At 38.5% G+C, this 22,064-nt stretch overlaps 1 protein-coding gene across 1 annotated transcript in view; it reads right to left on the bottom strand.

Moving 5' to 3' along the window:
- Positions 1 to 19,035, bottom strand: part of kirrel3l (kirre like nephrin family adhesion molecule 3, like) — a 37,903-nt gene extending 18,868 nt beyond the window's left edge. Inside the window, exons 1-4 of the mRNA XM_042107501.1 lie at positions 18,440 to 19,035; positions 3,187 to 3,339; positions 2,930 to 3,079; positions 1,171 to 1,328 (exon numbers count right to left, since the gene is read on the bottom strand). Of these exons, the coding sequence (XP_041963435.1) occupies positions 1,171 to 1,328; positions 2,930 to 3,079; positions 3,187 to 3,339; positions 18,440 to 18,476 (498 nt within the window). The 5' untranslated portion in view covers positions 18,477 to 19,035. The remainder of the gene's footprint in view (positions 1 to 1,170; positions 1,329 to 2,929; positions 3,080 to 3,186; positions 3,340 to 18,439) is intronic.
- Positions 19,036 to 22,064: the final 3,029 nt, after the last annotated feature.

The following is a 22,064-nucleotide window of genomic DNA, read 5'->3' as shown; positions in this document are numbered from 1 at the left end:
GCCAGTTATCATTAACTATGCCTCCAACCAACTATATTTAACCACCACCTACCTAGCAACATAGCAACCATTAAAATTGCATCTACCTCAGTTTCCAAAGCAACAAACATGATTACCCTAGCAACCATAGAAACAGCTTTATTTAACATTGCATCAACCATATCTACCTAAGCAAAACCACTGTAATTATCTCTACATCATCTGTTTTAACACTATATTTTACACCATATGTTTTGCATTTTCATGCACTGGTAATTCCTAGGAATTGAATTTCTAGTTTCCATTGTTGATATGTTGGTATTGTTGGTATTATTATAATTGGCATTGTTGTTATTATTACTATTACTATTATGGTTAATTATTGTTAACTATTATTTTTAACTAATGTAGTGTTCATGTAAGTCACTTTGTATAAACAGAAACATAAAGTCAGCAGAATAAAAAAAAGTGCATGGGATCTATTTTTGTTGGTAGACTGAGGTGTTTGTGTCCCATGTCTGCATCTTCTTCACAACACTAACGGCTGATTCACACCGCATGTGTGGTGACGGCGTGTCAGCTGCATTTCCTGTCCGTTTTCATTTCGGCGCCCATGTTAACAGGTTGGAGCGTGCACACTGCGTGCATGACACACACGTCTCGGATGCGGTTCGAGCCGCGCTGAAAATGTGTGCATGCTGGAAATAGGAAATTTTTCTCGCAACACACAAGCGTGTTGGAAGCGTTTCCAGTCTGAATCATCCGTAAACATGGAAGTGAGTGTGGTGACATCTGGCTGTAACTTTTGCATTAGGGACTGCTGTGGTTGAAGAAATTTCTGAGGAAGCTGGTCATTTGCCAAATTAGTGGAAAAGTTGTGGTGGTTGGAGAAAGCGGCAAGTCACCCACAATTTGTGGGGATTGGTTTGTGTTAATTATTGCAATTGCGATATCGTAAAATACTGGAGGGACTGACCTATTAGAGGTGGTCATTAAATGCCCATTCAATATAGGAAACAGATCCTATAATCAATGTAACCTTTTGCTGGAAGAAATAGATATGTCCCGACGATGTTTCTACCATTACAAACCTAGTGATTGTAGTCCTCTAGCAAGCATTGCCTTTTCAGGCGCCTTCATTTAGTGTCATGTGATGTGATACTTTGATACAATTGCAGAATAGCTCTTTACCTTGGAATAAAAAGAGGTGTGCTGGATCTCTCCATCTCGGTACCATGTGATTTCTGCAGCAGGTTTGGCCCCTGAGGCCCGGCAGGTGAGGTTGTATGGGGTATGGGCCTTCAGTCTGAGCAAAGGGGCTCCTTCCACTACTGGGTCTGCTGGTGGCACTACAGGACACAGAAGTGTTCTATGTCAACAGAATACCTTGCATATTTCAGTAGGATATTATTGTACACCATGTGGGACTGTGTGTGTGTACATGTACATGGCATGACTCTGAGGTTGGGATGTCTGAGGTTTGGATTCTGTTGTAGTAATTACAGCATGCCTGGTCTTCAATCAGCCAAAGAGGACACATGTAACTCCTCTCCTAGTTACTCCACTGGCTCCCTATAGTGGCCAGAATTAAATGTAAATCTCTCACTTAGGCCTAGAGGACGCTGACTGCTCCTTGCTATCTTAATTTAATGATCAAGATGTATATCCCCAACCACCCACTGCGGTCTTCTGATGAGCGCATGTTGTGTCGACCAGCCATAAACGCTAGGTCAAATTCAAGACGTTTTCACAAGACAAGTTAACGTTAACAAGAAGTTTTCCTTAGTGGTCCCTTGTTGATGGAATGAGTCGCCCAGTGCTCTCCGTTCCTGTGATAGTTTTGGGTCTTTCAAGAGGGGTCTAAAGTCATATCTGTTCAGCAGTTTACTAAGCGTTTCTTTGTTATGGTTTTGTATTGTATTGTTTATTTTCAATAGGCTGTTGATTGGCATTTGTTGTTTATTATTGATATTCTCCTTAATGTAGTCTGACCAACATTTTCAATGGTTCCCTGTTAAATTTAAGTATTATATTGTTTTGCATTCTATGTCGCTTTGGACAAAGGTGTCTGCCAAATCCCAGAACCATAACCATAATTCATTTTCATGCATTGTAATAATAATACGAAGTCCAGTGATAACAGTACAGTGCATTTCCATACACTGTAATAAGAAGAAGACTTTGGATAACAGAACAGTGCATTTTCATGCACTTTAATAATACAAAACGAATCTGCACACCAAAATGAATGTTTCCTTTTGACAATTTGTTGACGGTGTTGAGGGATAGGTGATTTGATTCTGGATTGCCAAATAAACACGGGACAAGAAAGGGTCAAGCCATCAGGTAGGAAAAAGAGCAAAGAAGGGGAAGAGAGAAGTAAAAGATTAATGCAGCTATGGTGTCTGTTTATGAGTAGCCTATTAGCCTACACATGTAATTAAATAGGCTAATGTTAATTAAATGTTATTATTTTTAGCCTCTTGCTATGTTACTAGCTGTGCTAGGCTTTCATCCAAGCTAGGCCTACTGTACACAACTTCTCTGCCCTCATGAGAAAAGGTAGACACACAATGTATGGGCCAGAACTGTGACATGCTGCCAAAACATTGACCAAGTTATTACCTACAATATTGGGATATCATTACATTATCAGGTTTTATTATATTTTTGATGGAATTAAAGAGAAGATTTTTATTACATTATAGGAAGTTATTGCATTATTGGGAAATTATTACATTATTGAGTTATACAAATAATTAAATACAGGCAGCCCAATAATTGTGGCACATGGGTTTCTGTTCAGAATATTTCTTTTTTCAGAATATGTTTTTCTTCTCAGAATAAATGCTTGTTTCCCCTCAACATCGGATTTTCCTCATTATTTTCATTGTGAAACTCAGATAAAATGCCAACACTTTTTACCTTTTTAACATCAAAGTTTTCTTACCTATGACAGTGAGTTTTGCCTTATGGGAGCGTATTGCTGCCTGTGTGGCCTGACACTCATAAGTTGCGTCATCAGCCAGGTCCGCTGAGTGAATTAACAGACTGTGCTCCCCTAGTAGTGGGTCACCCATCAGGGAATATCTTGTCCAACCTGTAGAAAGAAATGTGTAAGTCCATTACAACATTATTATAATATAAATGGGCCAGCTTGCACCTCTAAAATGCTGTTTTGATGAGGATGAGATAATTAGATCATACCAGGCAGATCTCGCTCCCCACCCAGGGCAAGTCCATCTTTGGTCCATTGTACCATGCCTTGATATCCAACTATAACACATGGAAGGGTCACAGACTGGCCAGCAACCACAATCTCATCCTGTGGTTGCTGAGAGAAGTATGCAGCATGGGTAGCTGGGGGTAGAGAAACTCAAAATGAGAAACTCAGAGGCACACCATCAGAAGAAGCAAACCAGGTACCCCTCAATGGCCATTAACATTGACACAGGTTGAAATGACATCTAAAAAGCCCCTATATCAACCTGACTATACCTGGGTGTATATACCATGGCATGGAGACCAGCACTCAGGTAGGTATCAGGTACTCAGGTATCCGTTACCAACACTGCTATTGGTAGAGACAAATTAGATACTGTATTTCAAAAACTCAGAGAGTCTTGATCTGCTGCATCATGTTCTTATTTTGTTAGTACCTATTTTGTGACTAAGTTCTGAGACTCGTCAATGTGTTATTTTTAATTTTCTCTTAGAGAAGAGAAACACTGTTATCATTAACACTGTTAATACAGAAACAATTATATTATACTGACAGCTGTCCCCATTGACAATTCATAATGTTGAAATCAAGCAAGTCTCTTTATACAAATACTTGGGTGTCATGATAGACGATAATCTCTAGTTGGTCCCTCATATAGAATTTATTTGCAAATTGCAAAAAAATACAGCAGCAAATTTATTTTCTTTGTAGGTCTTTTGGAGCCAGTAGCCAGATTATGCCCTTGTTTTCAGAGTGTAGTGCTGTACGGCAGCAACCTACTGTATCTATGAAAAATAAAACTTAACTATATAATCAAATAAAAATTGGCTAAAAGAGTATTGGCCTACCTGTGGCCCACTCCTTTCAGGAAACCCTATTAGAAGCATGCTCAGGCCAGCTGTGACGGGGCGATAAGCCACCGTCACGGCAGCATAGCACTGCCTTCATTTAAAACACTGCATGTATGTCTGCTTGAATGTATACATGTATGTTTGTTGAATGTGTCTGTGTTTTCGGTTTACACTTATACCGTCTATATTCATCAGTCAAACATGTCATTCATCATACCTTTCCCCCGTTGCTCCCCTGTAGTTGTTATATATAGGCCTATAGTTAAACACAAACACTACGGCGAGCTATGCGCTAAAACTACACACAACACCACAACTCCCTACAGTTTAAAACATTCACCATTCAATCACGTTACGTCTGTTAAAATAATCACACTATGTCATGTCTTAAATGTTCCGTTTATTTAGCTTTAGTCATTGTCACTCCCCGATGTGAGTCGCTACCAGATGCTACTTTGCGACTACCAGTGCTGTTAGCCACAGAATAATGACATTAGCCTACACAGCAGTAATGTATTATTTAGCGTAAGGCATCACATTTTCACGGCATGATCTCTAATGTCAGTTCTAGATTAGAGGCTGAAGTAGCCTGCTAGCGAGAGACTTCTGTAATATCAATAAAAATTGACCTACATAATGAAGTTTGTTCACTGCTGGCAAGTAAGCAAGTAGCTGCTAGGCTAAGTAAGCAATCAAGCACAACAAAGGCTGTCACTTGAATGGCGTTTGCTAACATTAGCAATCAAACAATCTTTTCTGTTTAAAAAATGTTTTAGCTATCTAAGATTGTTTGATTGCTAACGTTAGCAAACGTTGTGTAGGCTAATGTCATTATTCTGTGGCTAACAGCACTGGTAGTCGCAAAGTAGCAAAGTGACGCATGCGCGACTCACATCCGGTAGCGACTCACATCAGGGAGTGACACCGTGTTTACACTGTTTAAAAACACGTTGAGACTTCCTGGGTTCACCCGTGTTGTAATTAAAATGTAATAAAATATTATTTAGCTGTTGGGTACTGTTTGGTTATGCCAAACATGAGCAATTAAGTTTAAATGTATTAATTTATTTTCTAGTTAGTTAGAATGTGTTATTTTGTGCTGTTTTTAGCTTAGTTATATTTTGGCCTGTAAACACCCCTGATGGTTTTTATTGTATTGGATTGGTCCAATTGGAAGGTAATGTTCAACTATTTATACTGGGGGATTCAATCTATTGGGGAAGGAATGGTGAAGAGACGTAAGTCTAGTGTTCTAACTGTTATTGACTGCAATTAGTCTATTGTCGACAATTTGGTATTGAATTATTGTTTTTGACTATCATGTCAGTTTGCTTTGTTTATTGAAAGTAGTTTTTATTATTATTTTGTTTTTGTTAAACCTTTTATGAATTATTTTTGCCCATCGGCCTTAATTGGAAAAAATAAATAACCATCTTGCTACTTGAGATCTCTGAGTGCTTTAACATCCACCTCACAACGCCTCGACCACGTCTACCCTTAACACCAGCCCTAACCATATCATATGATACCTTGCATGTTTTGCACAAAGAATATCAACCTCTGCCCCCTAACAGGCTTTTAAAAACAGTTTCTTTCCCTGGGCCATCAGGTCATTTTGTACATTTTGTACACCAATCTATTCTAATGTTAAACCTGGATCTTAATCCAGGGGACATTATAGTGTAAATTTATCTAATCTTAATTTATATGTAAATTTAATTTGCTGCACAGGGATGCAAAACACATAGTGAAGTGAGTGCTCATATTTCCTGTCTTCTTAGGTACTGCTTGACTGGACAACTTAATAAGAGTGTAGTGTGTACACAGTAATATTTCCCAAGTGACAAAGTATTTTTGGAAATATTCTGGTAGTGTCACAGTGTATAAGATAATGGGTTTTGGGGACAGGTTGTTTCATAAGAACCATTTCTGAAAATGTCCCTAAACAGCTCTGTCTTTCTACGTCACTTTGAATGTATTTAAGTAGGCTATCAGAGTGGTATCAGTAATGATGGTTGAAACTTCAGATGAAAAGGGCTTCTCAGATCCCCCCAGAAGTAGGGGGGCATTTTAAACAGGCAAGCAAGGGGGAGGGTGTAGAGTAACATATGGTGCTGTGTCAAAGACTATTGTCACCCTGTGTTGTCCTTTTAATAGGCATGTTCCTTTCCAACCAATCCCACTAAATGCAAGATTAACAGCCCCTTAAAAGCTGCTTGTCTATGGCCCCAAGAGGTGGATATTTTCTCTCGAGCAGGGCCACCCTCTTTCTCAGACAATCCACCTTGGCTTATTTTTGTTCACTTTTGTGAAAAATGGGTTTTCCAAGTTTATATAGATTCATTCAATCAACATCACTCAGTTAATGTACACCACCTCAATAATGTTCTACCTAAATCTGCATTTAACCATATTAAATACTGCCATATTAAATACTGCCATTAACCCTCATGTGTGTTTTTTACTTGTCTTTTTCTGTATAACTTAGATGTCCTCCACTTGCTAAATTCAGTGGCCAATCATGACAAGACAAGCAGGGTTAAAACAAGACCTTAACATTAACAAAAGCAATAGATTATACAAAATATAAAATGCAGAAACTAACACAAGCTTTGGCTTTGCTATACCTGGTAATCAGTGTCCTCTACTCTTGCTGTTACACTGGTCCCACGGGTATTCCTACTGAATGTGTATAGTTAAATATGAAATATAGCAAATCCATCCAGATAAAATAAGACCGTTTCAAGCAAACTTCCCTACTTTTAAAACACAGGCCATGAATCAACATACAGAAGAGTCATAGAAGAAACAATATGTGTGAGTCCTCAGAGGAGAATGCCCTTCATTAGGAAAATTACCTCTGTCCATCAAAGCATGTCCAGCCTCTGTCTACAACTCTTGCTAGATATTATAAAATAACACTTTTCCAAGATTGAGTTATTCAATCCAATTCAGAGAACTTGTTTCAAAGCAACACGCAGAGAATGAGGCACAATACAAGAGAAATGGCATATTTTATAATGTTGATCAAAGACTTGCAGCTAGAAAGTTACTGCTTCAGCTGACCTGCTGAAGAGGAAAGGGACAGCTACAAAAGAAAGGTCTCAACAGTCAGAGGAGATATAAGAGACAGTAACAGACAATACACTACAGTGTCTTCAAAAGCAGTTGTACTCACTCACAGAACTCATAGAACCACAAAAGAACTAAACTCCCCTCTCAGGTCAGTCCAGATCCCCCTGTGCTGCCAAACATCCTCCCACAGAGAAGATCTGCCCAACCAACTCACAACAGTGAAAGTGGCAAAAGAGACAGAGGCATTGGAAATTATACATTCACCAAGGAGAAGATGCCACAAAAGGCACTAAAGCTCCTCATACCATTCACACTCCCTTGCAAAAACAAAATGGTTGCGGCAAACTTGTGGGTGATTTGTGACAAACAAATGAGTTCACTGGAAAATGTTGGCCAATGAATTGCTGCCACAGTTAGCCAGTTAGCCAATCTTCCAGTGAACCTCTGACGACAAATTTGCCAGTAGGCCTAGTGGCAATCGCCAGTTTTGTCATCACAGTGTGCCAGTAATGGCAAACTTTTAGTGAACTTCTGGTGACAAATTTGCCTAATTCTGATATTTCTATAATTACAATTATTACTCAACTGTTTTACTTGATGTAGCTTATGTTCCTGTATTCAGAAATGTAAAAAAAATATGAACTTGCAGCAAACTTGCTACAAACAGCACACATTCGGGCAAACTTGTAGCAAAGAAAAGAACCATAAAAACCAAAAGAACCAATAGTTTGCCATAAGTTTACAACAGCCTACTACACCAGAAGTCCAGAATGTATGTGAGGTATGTAACCATATTCATTCAGAACCCAAAGATCTTGGGATACAACAGCCACCAGGAAATTACATTTTAAAATAGCATTGTCCAGTCAACGTCTATCTTTGCTGCACTGAGAATTGATAGGCCTACTATATGCCACTGACAAGCTTTTTTCATCTCCAAAACACAAGTTAGTGAGTGTTACAAATATTCCAGATGGAAATTGAGGGTGCGTTCGTAAATTGCCACCCCGAGCGCTCCGAGCACACTCTGAATCTTTTTAACCGTTCGTAAATTCGGAGAGTGGATAGAATTATCGTTCTTTTATTCAGAGCATCACACTCTCGAGCGTCCAGAACGTACTCTCCTCTGGACACTCCAGCTGAAGAGACGGAGTGGCAGAGCGTGATGTCACACCATAGGTTGAAAGAGAATAGATTGTAGCAGGCTAGTGCTACTGCTAATGCTTTCGAGTTGACATTACAAGCTAACTGTTGTTATTTAGTAGGTTAAAATAATTGCTCACACAGTGTTCCTCATCATCATTGTCAAGAAGCTCTTGCATTAGTGGAATTTAGTTCTGAATGACACATAAACCCTGCTTCACAAGTGCTGTAGTGGCGTCCATATTTTAAACCATACTGTCTGTAATCCCAAATAACCGTTTGTAAATTCACAGGGAGTTAGAACGCTCATCTTTTTCGAACTTCAGAGCGTTATTCTACTTTCAGAGTGTCAGATTGAATTTACAAATGTACCCTGAGTGAGTACTGTACATGTTGTTGCTATGATACAGTATATTTAGCGAAATAGCTAGCTCCCTTACTTAGCTTAGCTGACCCATTGTTGAACACAAACAAAAAAACAAAAAAAAACACAACCTCAAAAGAACTATTCTTATCTCTGAGCATCTTGCATTTTTAGAAGCCTCACTTTTTTCTGCTTGTGCTTTGCTCATCTAAACGTGAGGCAACAGTCATTGACATTTTTCCATAGGGAATGACATGCATATAACATACCACTGTGGTAGAACTTTTGGATAATTAACAAAATATAATGCAATAGCAGTAAGTAATAGCCTAGAAATCTAGACGCACCCTAGTGGCAGCAAATTAAATTTGCTGCCAGGGCTAGTCTAGCAACTCTCCGTTGGCTTGTGAGCTCAAAAAATTAAACTTCTATCAGGCCAATCAAATCGTGTATAGAGTCGTCAGGCGGGCTTAACATAATGATTGATGGCAGAGTTGCAACGGTTTGGCTTGAATCCCCTGCTACTTGAAAACAAAGAAGATGGATGTTGCTGTTGGCGAACAGTGTGACACGAGTTAAGCTTTTTTTAAGTTGGCAAAAGTTTCAACTAGCCAACTACTGTAGCTCTGCTGGTGGAAAAAACGCATAGGACTCATAGCGCTGTCCTATTGCGTGCAGAGGGAATTTGAAAGACAACCGATTATCCTGCCCCTCGGACTGAGCGCTGCGAACGGTGAGTGCCCAGACCCTACATTTTAATGTGGGTCTGGCTCATCAGGCTAAGTAAGTTGGTAAGTTAACATGTATTATATGGGGCTTTGGGTTTGATAGGCCTACTGTAATGTGCTGTTGCTGGTAGACTAACTTGCCCCTGGCGTTGTGAATAAACCTGCAGTATTTTCTCACACTTGAGAGTACCTGGAATTTTTGACCACACCATGTTTAATAACAAAAATAACAGTTAAAAAATAGTGTTCAAACATTCATGAGTCTGGTGGATGCAGGCACAAAACTTGACATGGTCTCTTAGTCCTGAAGGTGAGTGATCTGTATCACTGGCCTGAAGGTAAGAACCAGTAGGCTATTGGTTAGTGTGTGTGTGTTTGTGTGGTGTCCAAGGCTATTTGTGCTCTTTTAGTTTACTCCTTCTCTTGTAGCCTACATGCTGATAAGGGTCTCATATTTGATTGTGATGTTTCAATCCTCCTGAACTTTTGTGCACCCAGGCCAACAGTCTGTTTAACTGTTGGCCTTAGCTGTTTAAGCTAAAAGTACACTTCAATCACATCTTGATTGCTTTGTTTAACTTCCATTCTGTGGGGTTAAACAGAGGCAAAATTACAAAAGTTGTGTCCAAATAGGCCTACTTATGGACCTGACTGAAGCTGTCTAAAACTACTCCTAGTACCTAATAGATCTATCTAGATGCTTTTTAAAGAAATGGTTAAAAAACCTGTAATGATTTGTAAGCTGGATTCTGTGGACTATAAATTCATATTGCTTTTGGGAAAGGGTCCCTGGATGTTTGAATTTGTCATCACTGAAATTTGTTCATATCAATGTACCTGGAAACACTTGGGTCTTAGACATATATTCCCCTCTCTTTCGTTGTAATAAACATATTCTACAGTTCCTTTTTATAAGTCTGTGATCCATCTGACATAGTAAATCTCTTCAACCGTTATAGTGTATAAGAGAAAGCAGTGTTCATGTCTTAAAACTACTCTTTCTGTAATCTGCTGGGAGGATTTCTTTAAATCCTAATCAAAATGGACTCCACTCCCCCACCCCTACCCCAATTCCTTCAAACTAAAAGCAGCTTAGAACAATCACACAGCTTAGAATGTAAAGGCAAGCAAACAGAGAGGTGAGGGAGAGGGGGTAATGTAGCTGAGAACCTTTACATGATTGAAAGTTATCTGGGTTATCATTGGTGTATATCAACACTGATTATTTGGTTAAGGAAAACATATCTCTTGAGCTAAGCAAAAATGTTTTAAGCAGTGGGTCATTACAGAGAAAGCCAACATACTTGCTTTTTGCTACACTAACTGACAGTTTTGGGGGTAAGAAGTTACAAAGTAACGCATTCCTGTAATTTAATTACTTAATTGGGTAGGCTAAAGAAGTAAGGTAACCATTCAAATTTCAGTAATTAATTACAGTTACTGAATAACTGAACTGAATTTTAAATATAGATTAGCCTAGATAAATTATTTCATTGTAGAGATGTGGGTAGGGGAGAGCATGCATTCTCTCCCCTGCATCACTCTCCGCAGGTTGGCTTCAGCCCGCACCTCCCCTTCGCAAATCAAAACACTAGTGGACTGTTCATGCAGACTACAACTGGTGTGCCATAGCCTACAGTACACAACTTTGTTTAAAATTGATGCATTCAAGTTAACTCTGCAAAGTTATTAGCCTACTTATCACAATGTTGTCAATCAAGTTGTCAATCGCAGGAAGTAGTATAAAACGGCTTTTGAACAACAAAAACAAAGGATGCAGGCAGGAAAGGTAGAGGAGTCATTTGCGATGGAAGAACAAAATATGCTTGTCAAAACATCAGCATTAGAGAAGCTGGATTATCATGCTGAGTGAAGCCCAGTACTTTACTATTGTTAAAGCAGTACACACCCTGTTTAAAGTCATACACAACAGTCAAATAAAACTAAACTAAAGGTAAATTCAGCAAAGGTGCCAAAATTAATATAGGCTATGTTAGGAGTGAAAGTAGACGTAGGCTACTTTTACTGTAGGTGAACAATGCTGAACCTAAAATTATTAACAACATGGCCTAAGCCTTTGAATTTTGCACCCTGGCTATATAAACCAACTCTGCAGTAAAGTAACAAGTAACAAATTACTTTCCATAAGGAGTAACATGTAAAGTATTTTCAATACAATTTAAAGAAGTAAGTAAATAATTACTTTTTTGAGTAACGATCCCAACACTGCTGACTGTCCCCTTGGTCACATTAGGTACAAGAGACAGAGGCAAGGCGACCAGCTGCCATTCATTTTATATCAGAGCAGAATTAAAGTCAAATCCCTCACTCTGGCCTATAGGACACTTATAGGACACTGCTCCCTGCTACTTGAATTCCATGATCCAGCTCTACATCCTCAACTGTCCACTGCAGTCCTCTGTCAAGTGTCTGCTATGTTGATCATCTATTAAATGAGAATTCTGGCGATTTTTCATAGGTCTCTGTTTCTCGGGGTCACCGAGTACTGTCAGTATGGAAAACCCCCCGAAAACAATCGGTTCAACCTACCTCGAATTGCTGCTACAGCTACAGCTGCCAGGCAGATACAGTGCTACACTCTGGGGGCATGAACTCTGAGCTGCCTCACAGCTCTAGCTGTTGGCTGCAGCAACTTGAGCTAGGTTGAACCGATTGTTAGAGGGGATGCATCCCCTCTATTGAAATCCGAAAACTTCTTCTTATTACAGTGCATGAAAATGCACTGTACTGTTCTTCCTAGGCTTCTTATTACAGTGCATGAAAATGCACTGTACTGTTCTTCCTAGGCTTCTTCTTCTTCTTCTTCTAACACATTTAATGCAGCTTCAACCGTTTAACGTAGAAACTTCATTCAAACTATGTTACGTAGGTCTTACTTAGGACATGGGTGCTATGTATTTTTCAGCTATGTAACTTTTATACTTTTTAAACTATTAATTAAAAACTGTTCAAAATTTCCCCATAGACTTAACATGGGCTGATGACATCACAATAGAGCCGTTAAGCAATTAGAATCCTATGGCAGGTGTTCGGGCCACCTGGATCAACTGCCAGTCTCAGGCTTTAAGCATACAAACTGGCCCTATTAAGACTACACATCCTGTTCAACTGCTTCCTCTGCCAAAAACTGTTTCAAAATAAAAGTCCTCACTACAATATTTCACTGTTAAACAATTTAACCCTTTAAACTACTGAACTTTTTAACTGTTCAGCCATTGTAACTGTTACTTGTCATCAACTATGACTCCTACCCACTGTAGCTAGTTAGCATGGTTAGCATGTTAGCATGCTAGTTAGCATTTTTAGCAAAACTGTTAAAAATGATTAGCTAAGTTAGCTAAGTAACATGGTTAGCATAGTTAGCATGCTAACATGTTAGCATGCTAGTTAGCATAGTTAGCAAAACTGTTAAAAATTATTAGCTAAGTTAGCTAAGTAACATAGTTAGCATGCTAGCATAGTTAGCATGTTAATTAGCATTTTTAGCAAAAAAACTTGGTTAACATTATTATCTTTGATAACATAGTAGCATAACTGCTAGCAAACATTAGGGCCATTCCAACTGTCAGTTATCGTCAATTATCTACCTAAATAATTTAACTATTTAAATTATCCACCTATTTAACCGTTCAATCATTCCAACTATATTAAACCTTATCTACCAAGCAAATCATTTAACTATATAAACTATCCACCTATTTAACTGTTCAGTCATTCCAACTATATTAAACCTCATCTACCTAGTTCAGTCATTCCAACTATATTAAACCTCATCTACCTAGTTCAGTCATTTGAACTATATTAAACCTCATCATGTTGGTTGCCAGTTAGCACATCATCTGTTTTAACAATATATTTCACACCATATGTTTTGCATTTTCATGCACTGGTAATTCCCTGGAATTGCGTTTTCTAGTTATTATTATTTTTCTTTTTACCTTTTTGTGCGCGCTATTCAGCCCAAACCGCTTAACGTACAAATTTGGTTCAAACACCGTTCCGTAGATCTTCCAAGGCTTTACCGTTTTTGAGAAGTTTATACTTTTTGAGATATTTGTAATTAAAAGTGTATTTTTCCCCCATAGACTTGAATGGGGGCTGTGATGTCATAATAGAGCCAGCTGCGCTCGTTAAGTAGTTCTCAGAGCAGTTCCCAGGCTAATCAGAACACTGGCACAGGTGTCACCTGTGAGGAATTCAACTGTCTCAGCCTCTAAGCATACAATCTAGCTCTACCTGAACTACACATCCTGTTAAAGTGTTTCCTGTGTGTCAAAATAAAAGTCCCAGCCATATCTCATGCATTCAGCATTATATCTCCAGAACGGCTTGACGTACATGCTTCAAATTTGATACGAGTGTTTTTATGGACTCAAAGATGAAGTGAGTTGATGTTGGAGGTTGAAGGTCAAATGTCAAGGTCAAAAACACCTTGAGTGTTATATCTCAAGAATGTCATGTCACACAAGATTCAAATTTGGTTACTCCAAAAGCACCTTTGCAGGTATCACAAGGTCAACAGCCCTACCAACACCCTAACCAGCAGATTGCATCCCCTCGTGTAATTCCTCGGAATTGCATTTCTAGTTATTTTTCTTTTTACCTTTTTGTACGCGCTATTCAGCCCAAACCGCTTAACGTACAAATTTGGTTGGAACACCGTTCCGTAGATCTTCCAAGGCTTTACCGTCCTATCCGTTTTTCATTTTTGAGAAGTTTATACTTTTTGAGATATTTGTAATTAAAAGTGTATTTTTCCCCCATAGACTTGAATGGGGGCTGTGATGTCATAATAGAGCCAGCTGCGCTCGTTAAGTAGTTCTCAGAGCAGTTCCCAGGCTAATCAGAACACTGGCACAGGTGTCACCTGTGAGGATTCCAACTGTCTCAGCTTCTAAGCATACAATCTAGCTCTACCTGAACTACACATCCTGTTAAAGTGTTTCCTGTGTGTCAAAATAAAAGTCCCAGCCATATCTCATGCATTCAGCATTATATCTCCAGAACAGCTTGGCGTACATGCTTCAAATTTGGTACGAGTGTTTTTATGGACTCAAAGATGAAGTGAGTTGAAGTTGGAGGTTGAAGGTCAAATGTCAAGGTCAAAAACACCTTGAGTGTGATATCTGAATAATGCCATGTCACACAAGATTCAAATTTGGTTACTCCAAAAGCACCTTTGCATGTATCACAATTACCCTACCAACCAGCTAGCAGCAAGCTCAACAGCCCCACCAACACCCTAACCAGCAGACTGCATCCCCTCGTGTAATTCCTCGGAATTGCATTTCTAGTTTTCATTTGATTTCATACCCACAGTAGCCCTACTCAGTGACCTCGATCAACAAGGATCAAGCGAAAATTAACCGAAATTTTCCTTTAATGCTAAGAGGTCACAATCAAGACTGTTTTCGGATTCCTTATTGGTGGAATTAATTGCCTAGTGTTCAGCATTCTTGCAATAGTTTGGGGACTTTCAAGAAATGTTTAAAGACTGATCTGTTCACCTTATATTTATTGAATTCATTTTCTTACAGAGGTATGGTTTGTATGTCGATGTTCATGGTTTTGTTAATATGAAACTGAAACTGAATTATTTTCATATGTATATTTTATGTTGATACTAATATTTATTATTACCATTAGCCTATGCTTAATGAGGATAGTAATGATCTATTAGGGCTGTCAAAATAACGCGTTCATTTCGCTTAATTAATTACAGAAATATTAACACATTAAAAAAATTAACACTGATTAATCGCATTTCATAGTGACATTTGACACAGTGCGGTCTGAACACAGTGCTATATGAGTGAAGGAGGCAGACGAGAAAGCACTGCCTTGATTAAAACATTTAGCATTTATAGGCTACCTTTTAAAAACAACGACCAGACCAATCCTGTTGACAGGAGCATCAATCTACTATGTCTGCAGTAAGGAATTTCCGTTGCCTACCATAGGAGTTCGTCAAGTCTGAAGTATCACCTCAATGCAAAGCAATTATGGAGGTACAAGTTAGCAGCACACCTCTTGATGATAATAATGCTAGCTGCCAGCCTGGTCAAAGTTAACTTTGCTAACGTAGCCTAGTATTTGCTTAGCCAACCCTATGACCGATTAACTAACTAACTGACAAACTCCCTTACTAAATTGACTACATTTGTTGCACACTTGAAACAAAATGTCTTCAAAACTATGTTGAAGGTGGATACATTTATTTCCATTCCAATAACTTCACACATTACATTTCCGTTTGCACTTGTAGGCTATGCTGCTTTTCTTTGTCTCGTTTTCCTACTGTTTAGTTTAATATTTTTCTACCCAAACTTGAACTGCTTAATTTCTTATCCTGAACTGCCACCTTCTGGATAGAAAAGGCAACAACCTAGTAACTAGAAAATGTAATTTCAAGGAATTTACCAGTGCATGAAAATGCAAAACATATATGAACATAAAATGCAAAACAAACTTTTATTTAGATGTGGGCAGAGGAAACAGTTGGCGGGAGTCATAGTTGAGAAGAAGAAGACTTCGGATAGCGGAACAGTGCATTTTCATGCATTGTAATTATGTAAATAAAAATCTACAACATGTTCGATTTCAATACTTTTGCGATTTTTCAAAATTTGATTTGGTTTGTGTGATCATTCACATCAGTGGCAATCATAGAATTCGATTGACCCTCCACACACACACACACACACACACACACACACACACAAAGTGATGGTTGTCATATGTTTCTATTTAATATTTTTTGAATTCATAAACTTTATATTGTTAATTATTTATAGTATTTTATGATCTGCATAATTACTAATAGCTAAACATATTTAGTAATTGGAATACTTCATATTGATATTTAAATTATAAGGCTTTACTTGTCTTTAATATCATCAAAATCATAATTGAGCGTCTGTCACTTTAAGAAGAACGTGAACGCAATTAGCTTTCAGTCTCACAGTTTTAGGCTTGTGGAAAATCGTTTTTGCAAGTGCAAGGATATGTGGATTCAATTCATTATGTTTGGTATGTCATTAGATAAAATAAATGTTCAAAAAACTAACAAGACAAAGAAAATCTTTCTGGGATGAGATCATAGAAGAGATGTGTCTGCAATGTTCATTTATATGAGTATGGAAATGCACCATAGTTTATATTTTATTTCTTTGCGTTGTGCATTCACAAATACATTAGCCTACATAAACAGAATATAGGATAAGGAAAATGTCTCGGATCCATTGTTTATTGAGACTGCAAGAGTGGTAGCCCAATTACTGTAACAGTTAGTGATGGTCTCTTCTATTTGATGCTATGCGACTGTCTGTGCCACTGTCTGTGCGGCACACCCTTATTCAACATGACTCCTAACTTTGCTTGAAAGATTACAGAAACTAGGTTTAGCTGTGACAATATCCTGGGTAATATCCTAACCTAACAGCTAACAGCACAATAAAATCTGCATTTAAAAGCCTGGTCACCAGTTGCCAGTTTGTAGGCCTATGTCTAGTTATTTTGCCTATTTAGACTCTGCATAATGAAAAAGCTTCGAATGTGCCTTATCTTTTTTGCACAGCTGATCTACAAAGCACGAAAGGGGGCAAAATGTGCATGCTTAAGAGCAAAGGGAATATTAAAATGTTTTACACTGGCTTTTTTTGGGTTAGGCTATGTATTGGTAGACATCTCCGATAACACACTCTCTCGCTTTTCTGGCAGTGTCACCACAAAGTGAAGTAGACCTAGATTATCTGACACGCTGTTGTGCGTGTCAGATACCCCCCTTCGGTTTCAGCCAATCAAATTTTACTGACGTCCTGGCCGTCGGAAAGGTCCAAATAGCACAGAGGAGTTCGCTAAAATATTGGTGGGGACTAGTCCTTAGCGTCCCACCCTAAACCTACGCCCATGATACATACATACATACATACATACATACATATAATAAGAATGCAGCACACATCCTACCTACAATGCTAGATAACCAATGACAGAGAAAATAAATACATCAAGGCAGAATTTTGTGTGTGAAATGACCAGGTGCAGTATAGGCTATCCCACCTTCTAGCACATCAGCTGCTACAGCATTCATAATAAACTTATCACATTAAGCTAATAAAAAAAGAAATAAAAACTGAATCAATAAAAACATAATATAATTATGAGGCAGCTCCATCTCGCTCTACTAGGCTATTCATGTCTCACCCAAAAGAGCAAATCTTAATGACAAACTCAATGGTAAAACTCCATATTTTTTTTAATATCCACAGACCCTTATTATCAATAATGATATGTTCGCCAGTACTTGTGTCGGCCTGAACAGGGTGGTCCACACCAGTGAAACAAACAAAACAAAAAAAACTGCATGACAGCGCTGAAAAGGTGATAAAAAAAAAGCTTACACCAAGTAGGCCTGTCCTATTGTAATGTGAAGAGTCAACAGTCTACACATAATATTTTTGTAGCCTGCATTATCCTTATTTGATTTATTGTTGCAGGGGGTTTAATTGTATTCACGCAATCTGGGCCTACAATTAATCACAATAAGGTCTAAGGAAAAAAAGATATATATGCACCATTAGTAATCAGTGTTGTTATTCTCTAAGAATTAAGATAAATCTTAATTTTAGGTCAGGAGGCAGTGTTTACTAAAAAGGAGGGATATCAGCTAATGAAACAGGAGCGCGTCTTTTGCAGGGATCTCTCTTCATTGTTTTCAATAGCCTTGGATAAACGCGACCAGAATAGAAATATCCTACCGGTCCGTACCGGGACCAATCGCGAGGTCGTAGGCTGCCCATGTCCTCGTGAGCAGGCTGTGGCAGAGCAAACTTCAAGGAAACTCAAAATACAAGCTTTACATGTTATTGTTCACATCCCTCTAAGTTACGAACACACAAAAGGCCTATGCGCTATCGTCTTTTATAGATATCCACACCACAACAAATGTTGATGTTGATATGCCTACCGCAATCCATAGAGCAGTCAATGATATTACGCTTTATATTGCGATATTAACATCATAGCCTAACTAGCTAACTAGAATATATCTTACCTGTTCCAAAGAGGCAAATAATTAGACCGAATCTCATAATTTCCACTCCGCTTAATCAGCAATGAAATGTATGCTCCGTTGAAATTCAGAGACTGTCCGAGCGGCAAGTGCAAGTGGGGTGCTGGCAATGATCAGTCTATGGCATTCACGAACTCTTAGCATCGGGCTACCATTAATGCTTTCTTGTACGTCTATTATAACTTTTCAGGCCATTGCGATCGATTATAATTTTCTAATAGGCTATATTCCTCGAACAGTTCACTCTCAGGCTGTAGGGTTTGTCAACTATTCGGAGAATACCTCCTGATTGTTCCCACTTCAGTCCTCCATCCTGCAATGCGTTACAGTGCGGAAAACCCTACTATTTCTGCACCAGATGCGAAAATGGCCATGAAATCCCCCCTCTCTCCTCTGTCTACTGTTCGTATTTTTTCCCCTCGTCGACTGATTCACTCTAAGAATAATCTGTTCTGAAGTGCGCGGTTAACGTGGAACGTTGAATTATGCGGTTTGGCCGAGAATCGAACTTCTTGCTCTTTCAGTGCTGAGTTGACGAGATGTGTGGTGGTGTGACAAGGAGAGCAGGGTAGGATAGGCGTGTTAATTGTAGTCTGATCTCGGACCTCTGGCCCTTGAAATAATCTATCATTGACGGAAATACGCAAGCCACTCACACACACACACACACACACACACACACACACACACACACACACTGCTTTGGATAACAATGTTTGCCAAATAAATAAATATAATTTGAATGCATATGTTTAAATAGCCTAAAAGCAGTCAAGTCATAAAAATTGATTGAAGTTTAAATGTTCTGACTAAATGTAAAGTGAAGGTTTAAGGTGAGGCTATAAGCAGGAGATTGTTGTGGTAAGAATGTCCTAACATGTTCAGATTCACCTGCAAGCAGTTCTATTTTAAAAATCTGCAGAAGACTGGGAAAGACTATGCGGATCTCAGAATGTGTTAAAAAGATTACTTTGTTCCTTGTGAGAATCCTTGCAGCTGTGCTTCAAGGATTGAACTGCAGCTGTCTGAAAAGGTTTTGTATGAGAAAAGAGAATGCTGCATAAAGGCCTGGCAGCCCGTGACCAGGGAAATAGGTGGAGCTACCAAGTTCAGTCGAAAAACAAGTTTTATATTTTGCAAAGTGCTGCACAAATAAATAGCTTGACACATTATGTTCTTACTTTATTAATCAGACACCACCCATAGCCTACTTTTGCCAAAGCAGTCAAAATAGGTTACAGACAAACATAGGCTTACATGTACATACCTAAAGTGCAATATGGCAGGGATGAGTTCAGTAGCGACACCTGACTTTCAAAATTGGGGAAGCCAAAACATGAACTTGTATTTAGCCTGTCATTTGTGGTGCCATCATGACTGGTTAGATATTTAAATTGGATCAAGATACACTTTACTCAACATAAAAGAGAAACAGTTTCAAAATACTATTATACTGTAACTGATAGTTTGATTATGATTGGCTGAGCTGCATACGAATCTGGAGAATGCATGCAAATAGTAATTCAGTCTGACCCAGTTTGCCAGTGCTTGCAGGCTATTATTAAAATCATGTTTTATTTGTATAGCGCCTTTCATGCAATGTAGATACAAGGTGCTTTCCAAATGGAGGGACCATGACTTATGGTATAAAAACATAATAATCAAATAAACTAAATGAGTAAAAAGTATTATGAAATACATAAATGCAATATTAATGACAAGATATAAATATGATGAAACATAGTAAAATAACCATGAAATAAATAGATCAGGCTAAAAGGCTAAGGGAATAATTATGGTAAAACATATAGATCATAACAAAGGACAATGAAATAAATATAAAAGAAAAGAATAGATAGAGTAGAAATAATACACCATAAAACAAAAATAAATAAAGGTAACATAATATGGTAAAAAAAGGTAAGCCTTGATGGTAACTTTGATACCATAGATTTAATAGAGACCCAGTCAGACCAATAGTACGAAAAATCAGGAACAGAGTACATTTACAATGATGCGCATCAAGGGAGAGACAGCATGACTTCACCTAAAGATCCATCAGCTGCTCTAACTAGACAAGGAAATAGTTAGGGTTTAAGTATCCTTCCAGGCTGATGGGAGATGGCATTGGTCATCCCATCTCACGTGGACTACACTGAATCATAATATTCCCGCTTATCTCTAAATACACACACAGATATACACAGGGACAGTACAGATATCATACAGTCATTACATAGAATCATACTTTTAGTATCAAAGTGACCCACTAATGAGAAATGCAGAACATTAAACCACATATTGGAATATTGGACATAATGTTCTATTCCACTTTCTCTCAGCCTACAGGTGAAAAGAACTAGTAAAAAGAAAAATAGGTCTAAAATGCTTGTGATTCTCAACTTGGACTGTTCCAAAAGCCAGGGGCACTGTTACTAAGCGCTGCCTAACCCCTTGTACCTTGATTCTCAACTTTGGAACAGCTAGGAGGCCAGAGCCTGGGGATCTGAGTGGTCTTGCAGGACTGTAAGATAAAGGACAACTCCGGTCTAAGAACAACCTAGGGTCTATTTTTGGATGATAACCAGTGTAAGCTTTCGTTCGGGACCAAAACAATGTTAATCAAAGTTGTTTTGAGTAAGACCAGAATATGGATTTACATTGAAATAGCATATAGCAATAGCCTTTGGGCAAGCTAGCTATGTGTAAATCACTACCTTAAGCCAGGGCTTGAAATATTATCACAATTATGTGATACTGTGGAGAAGGTCCCTACAGACAACCCAAAGTCAGCCTCACAAAATACTTCAGCAATATGGCATTCATGATTGTGGGGTTGTTGAGGATATGCACACTGTTGTCATTCGGCCTACAGCATGTATCCTTTACCAAATGCACAATCAAGAGTGCCATATTGCCTGTTTATACAGCAGTTATACAGTGTTTTCAACAGTTTATTCTGATTTTTGTTGGTTTATCCTCCACCCAAAATGTTGTTTCAAACTGAGTCTCAGCATCTCCTGTTATCAAGAAACACAGTATATCACTTGAGAGCCAAGTTCAATGAGAGGCTATGCACTAGTGCCCACAATAATTTCTATAACTTGCTTGTCCATACGTCACATGCTAAATTGCACATTCACCCATTTCTCACTCAATAACTGTCAAATATGGTAAAAAGGGTAGAGAGATAACTGGATTTAATTAGGAACTCCATCAGAGCAATCCCAACCCGAATCTAGTCCCTCTGCTGTCTCTCTATCTTTTTTCTTTTAGTTCTGCTCTCTCACACACTGACCTAACCACTTTCAGGAACAAATGTCCAAACAAGCTGTCAGTTCACACGGCATGAAGAGACTTTACCTCGTTGCTTTAGAAACCTCTTTTCTTACTGACATAAAGAGGAAAGTCCTGTGGAGCGAAGAGAATAATGAACCTTTTATCCATTTATGCTTGCTCCACCCCCTTGTTGCCCATCTACAACCCAGACAGGCAACATGTGGAAGAGTTCCCAGCTTTCTGGCAGAGGGAGAATAGATTGTAAGAAATCGGTAAAGAGAAGTCAGTGAAGAAGAATCGAATAGATTCATGTCTTCTTCCTTCCGTA

Source organism: Alosa sapidissima, chromosome 10 (assembly GCF_018492685.1).
Source record: "Alosa sapidissima isolate fAloSap1 chromosome 10, fAloSap1.pri, whole genome shotgun sequence".
NCBI classification, from domain to species: Eukaryota; Metazoa; Chordata; class Actinopteri; order Clupeiformes; family Clupeidae; genus Alosa; species Alosa sapidissima.
The sequence above is the reverse complement of the archived record's forward strand: the minus strand, read 5'-3'. Positions and strand labels throughout refer to the sequence as shown.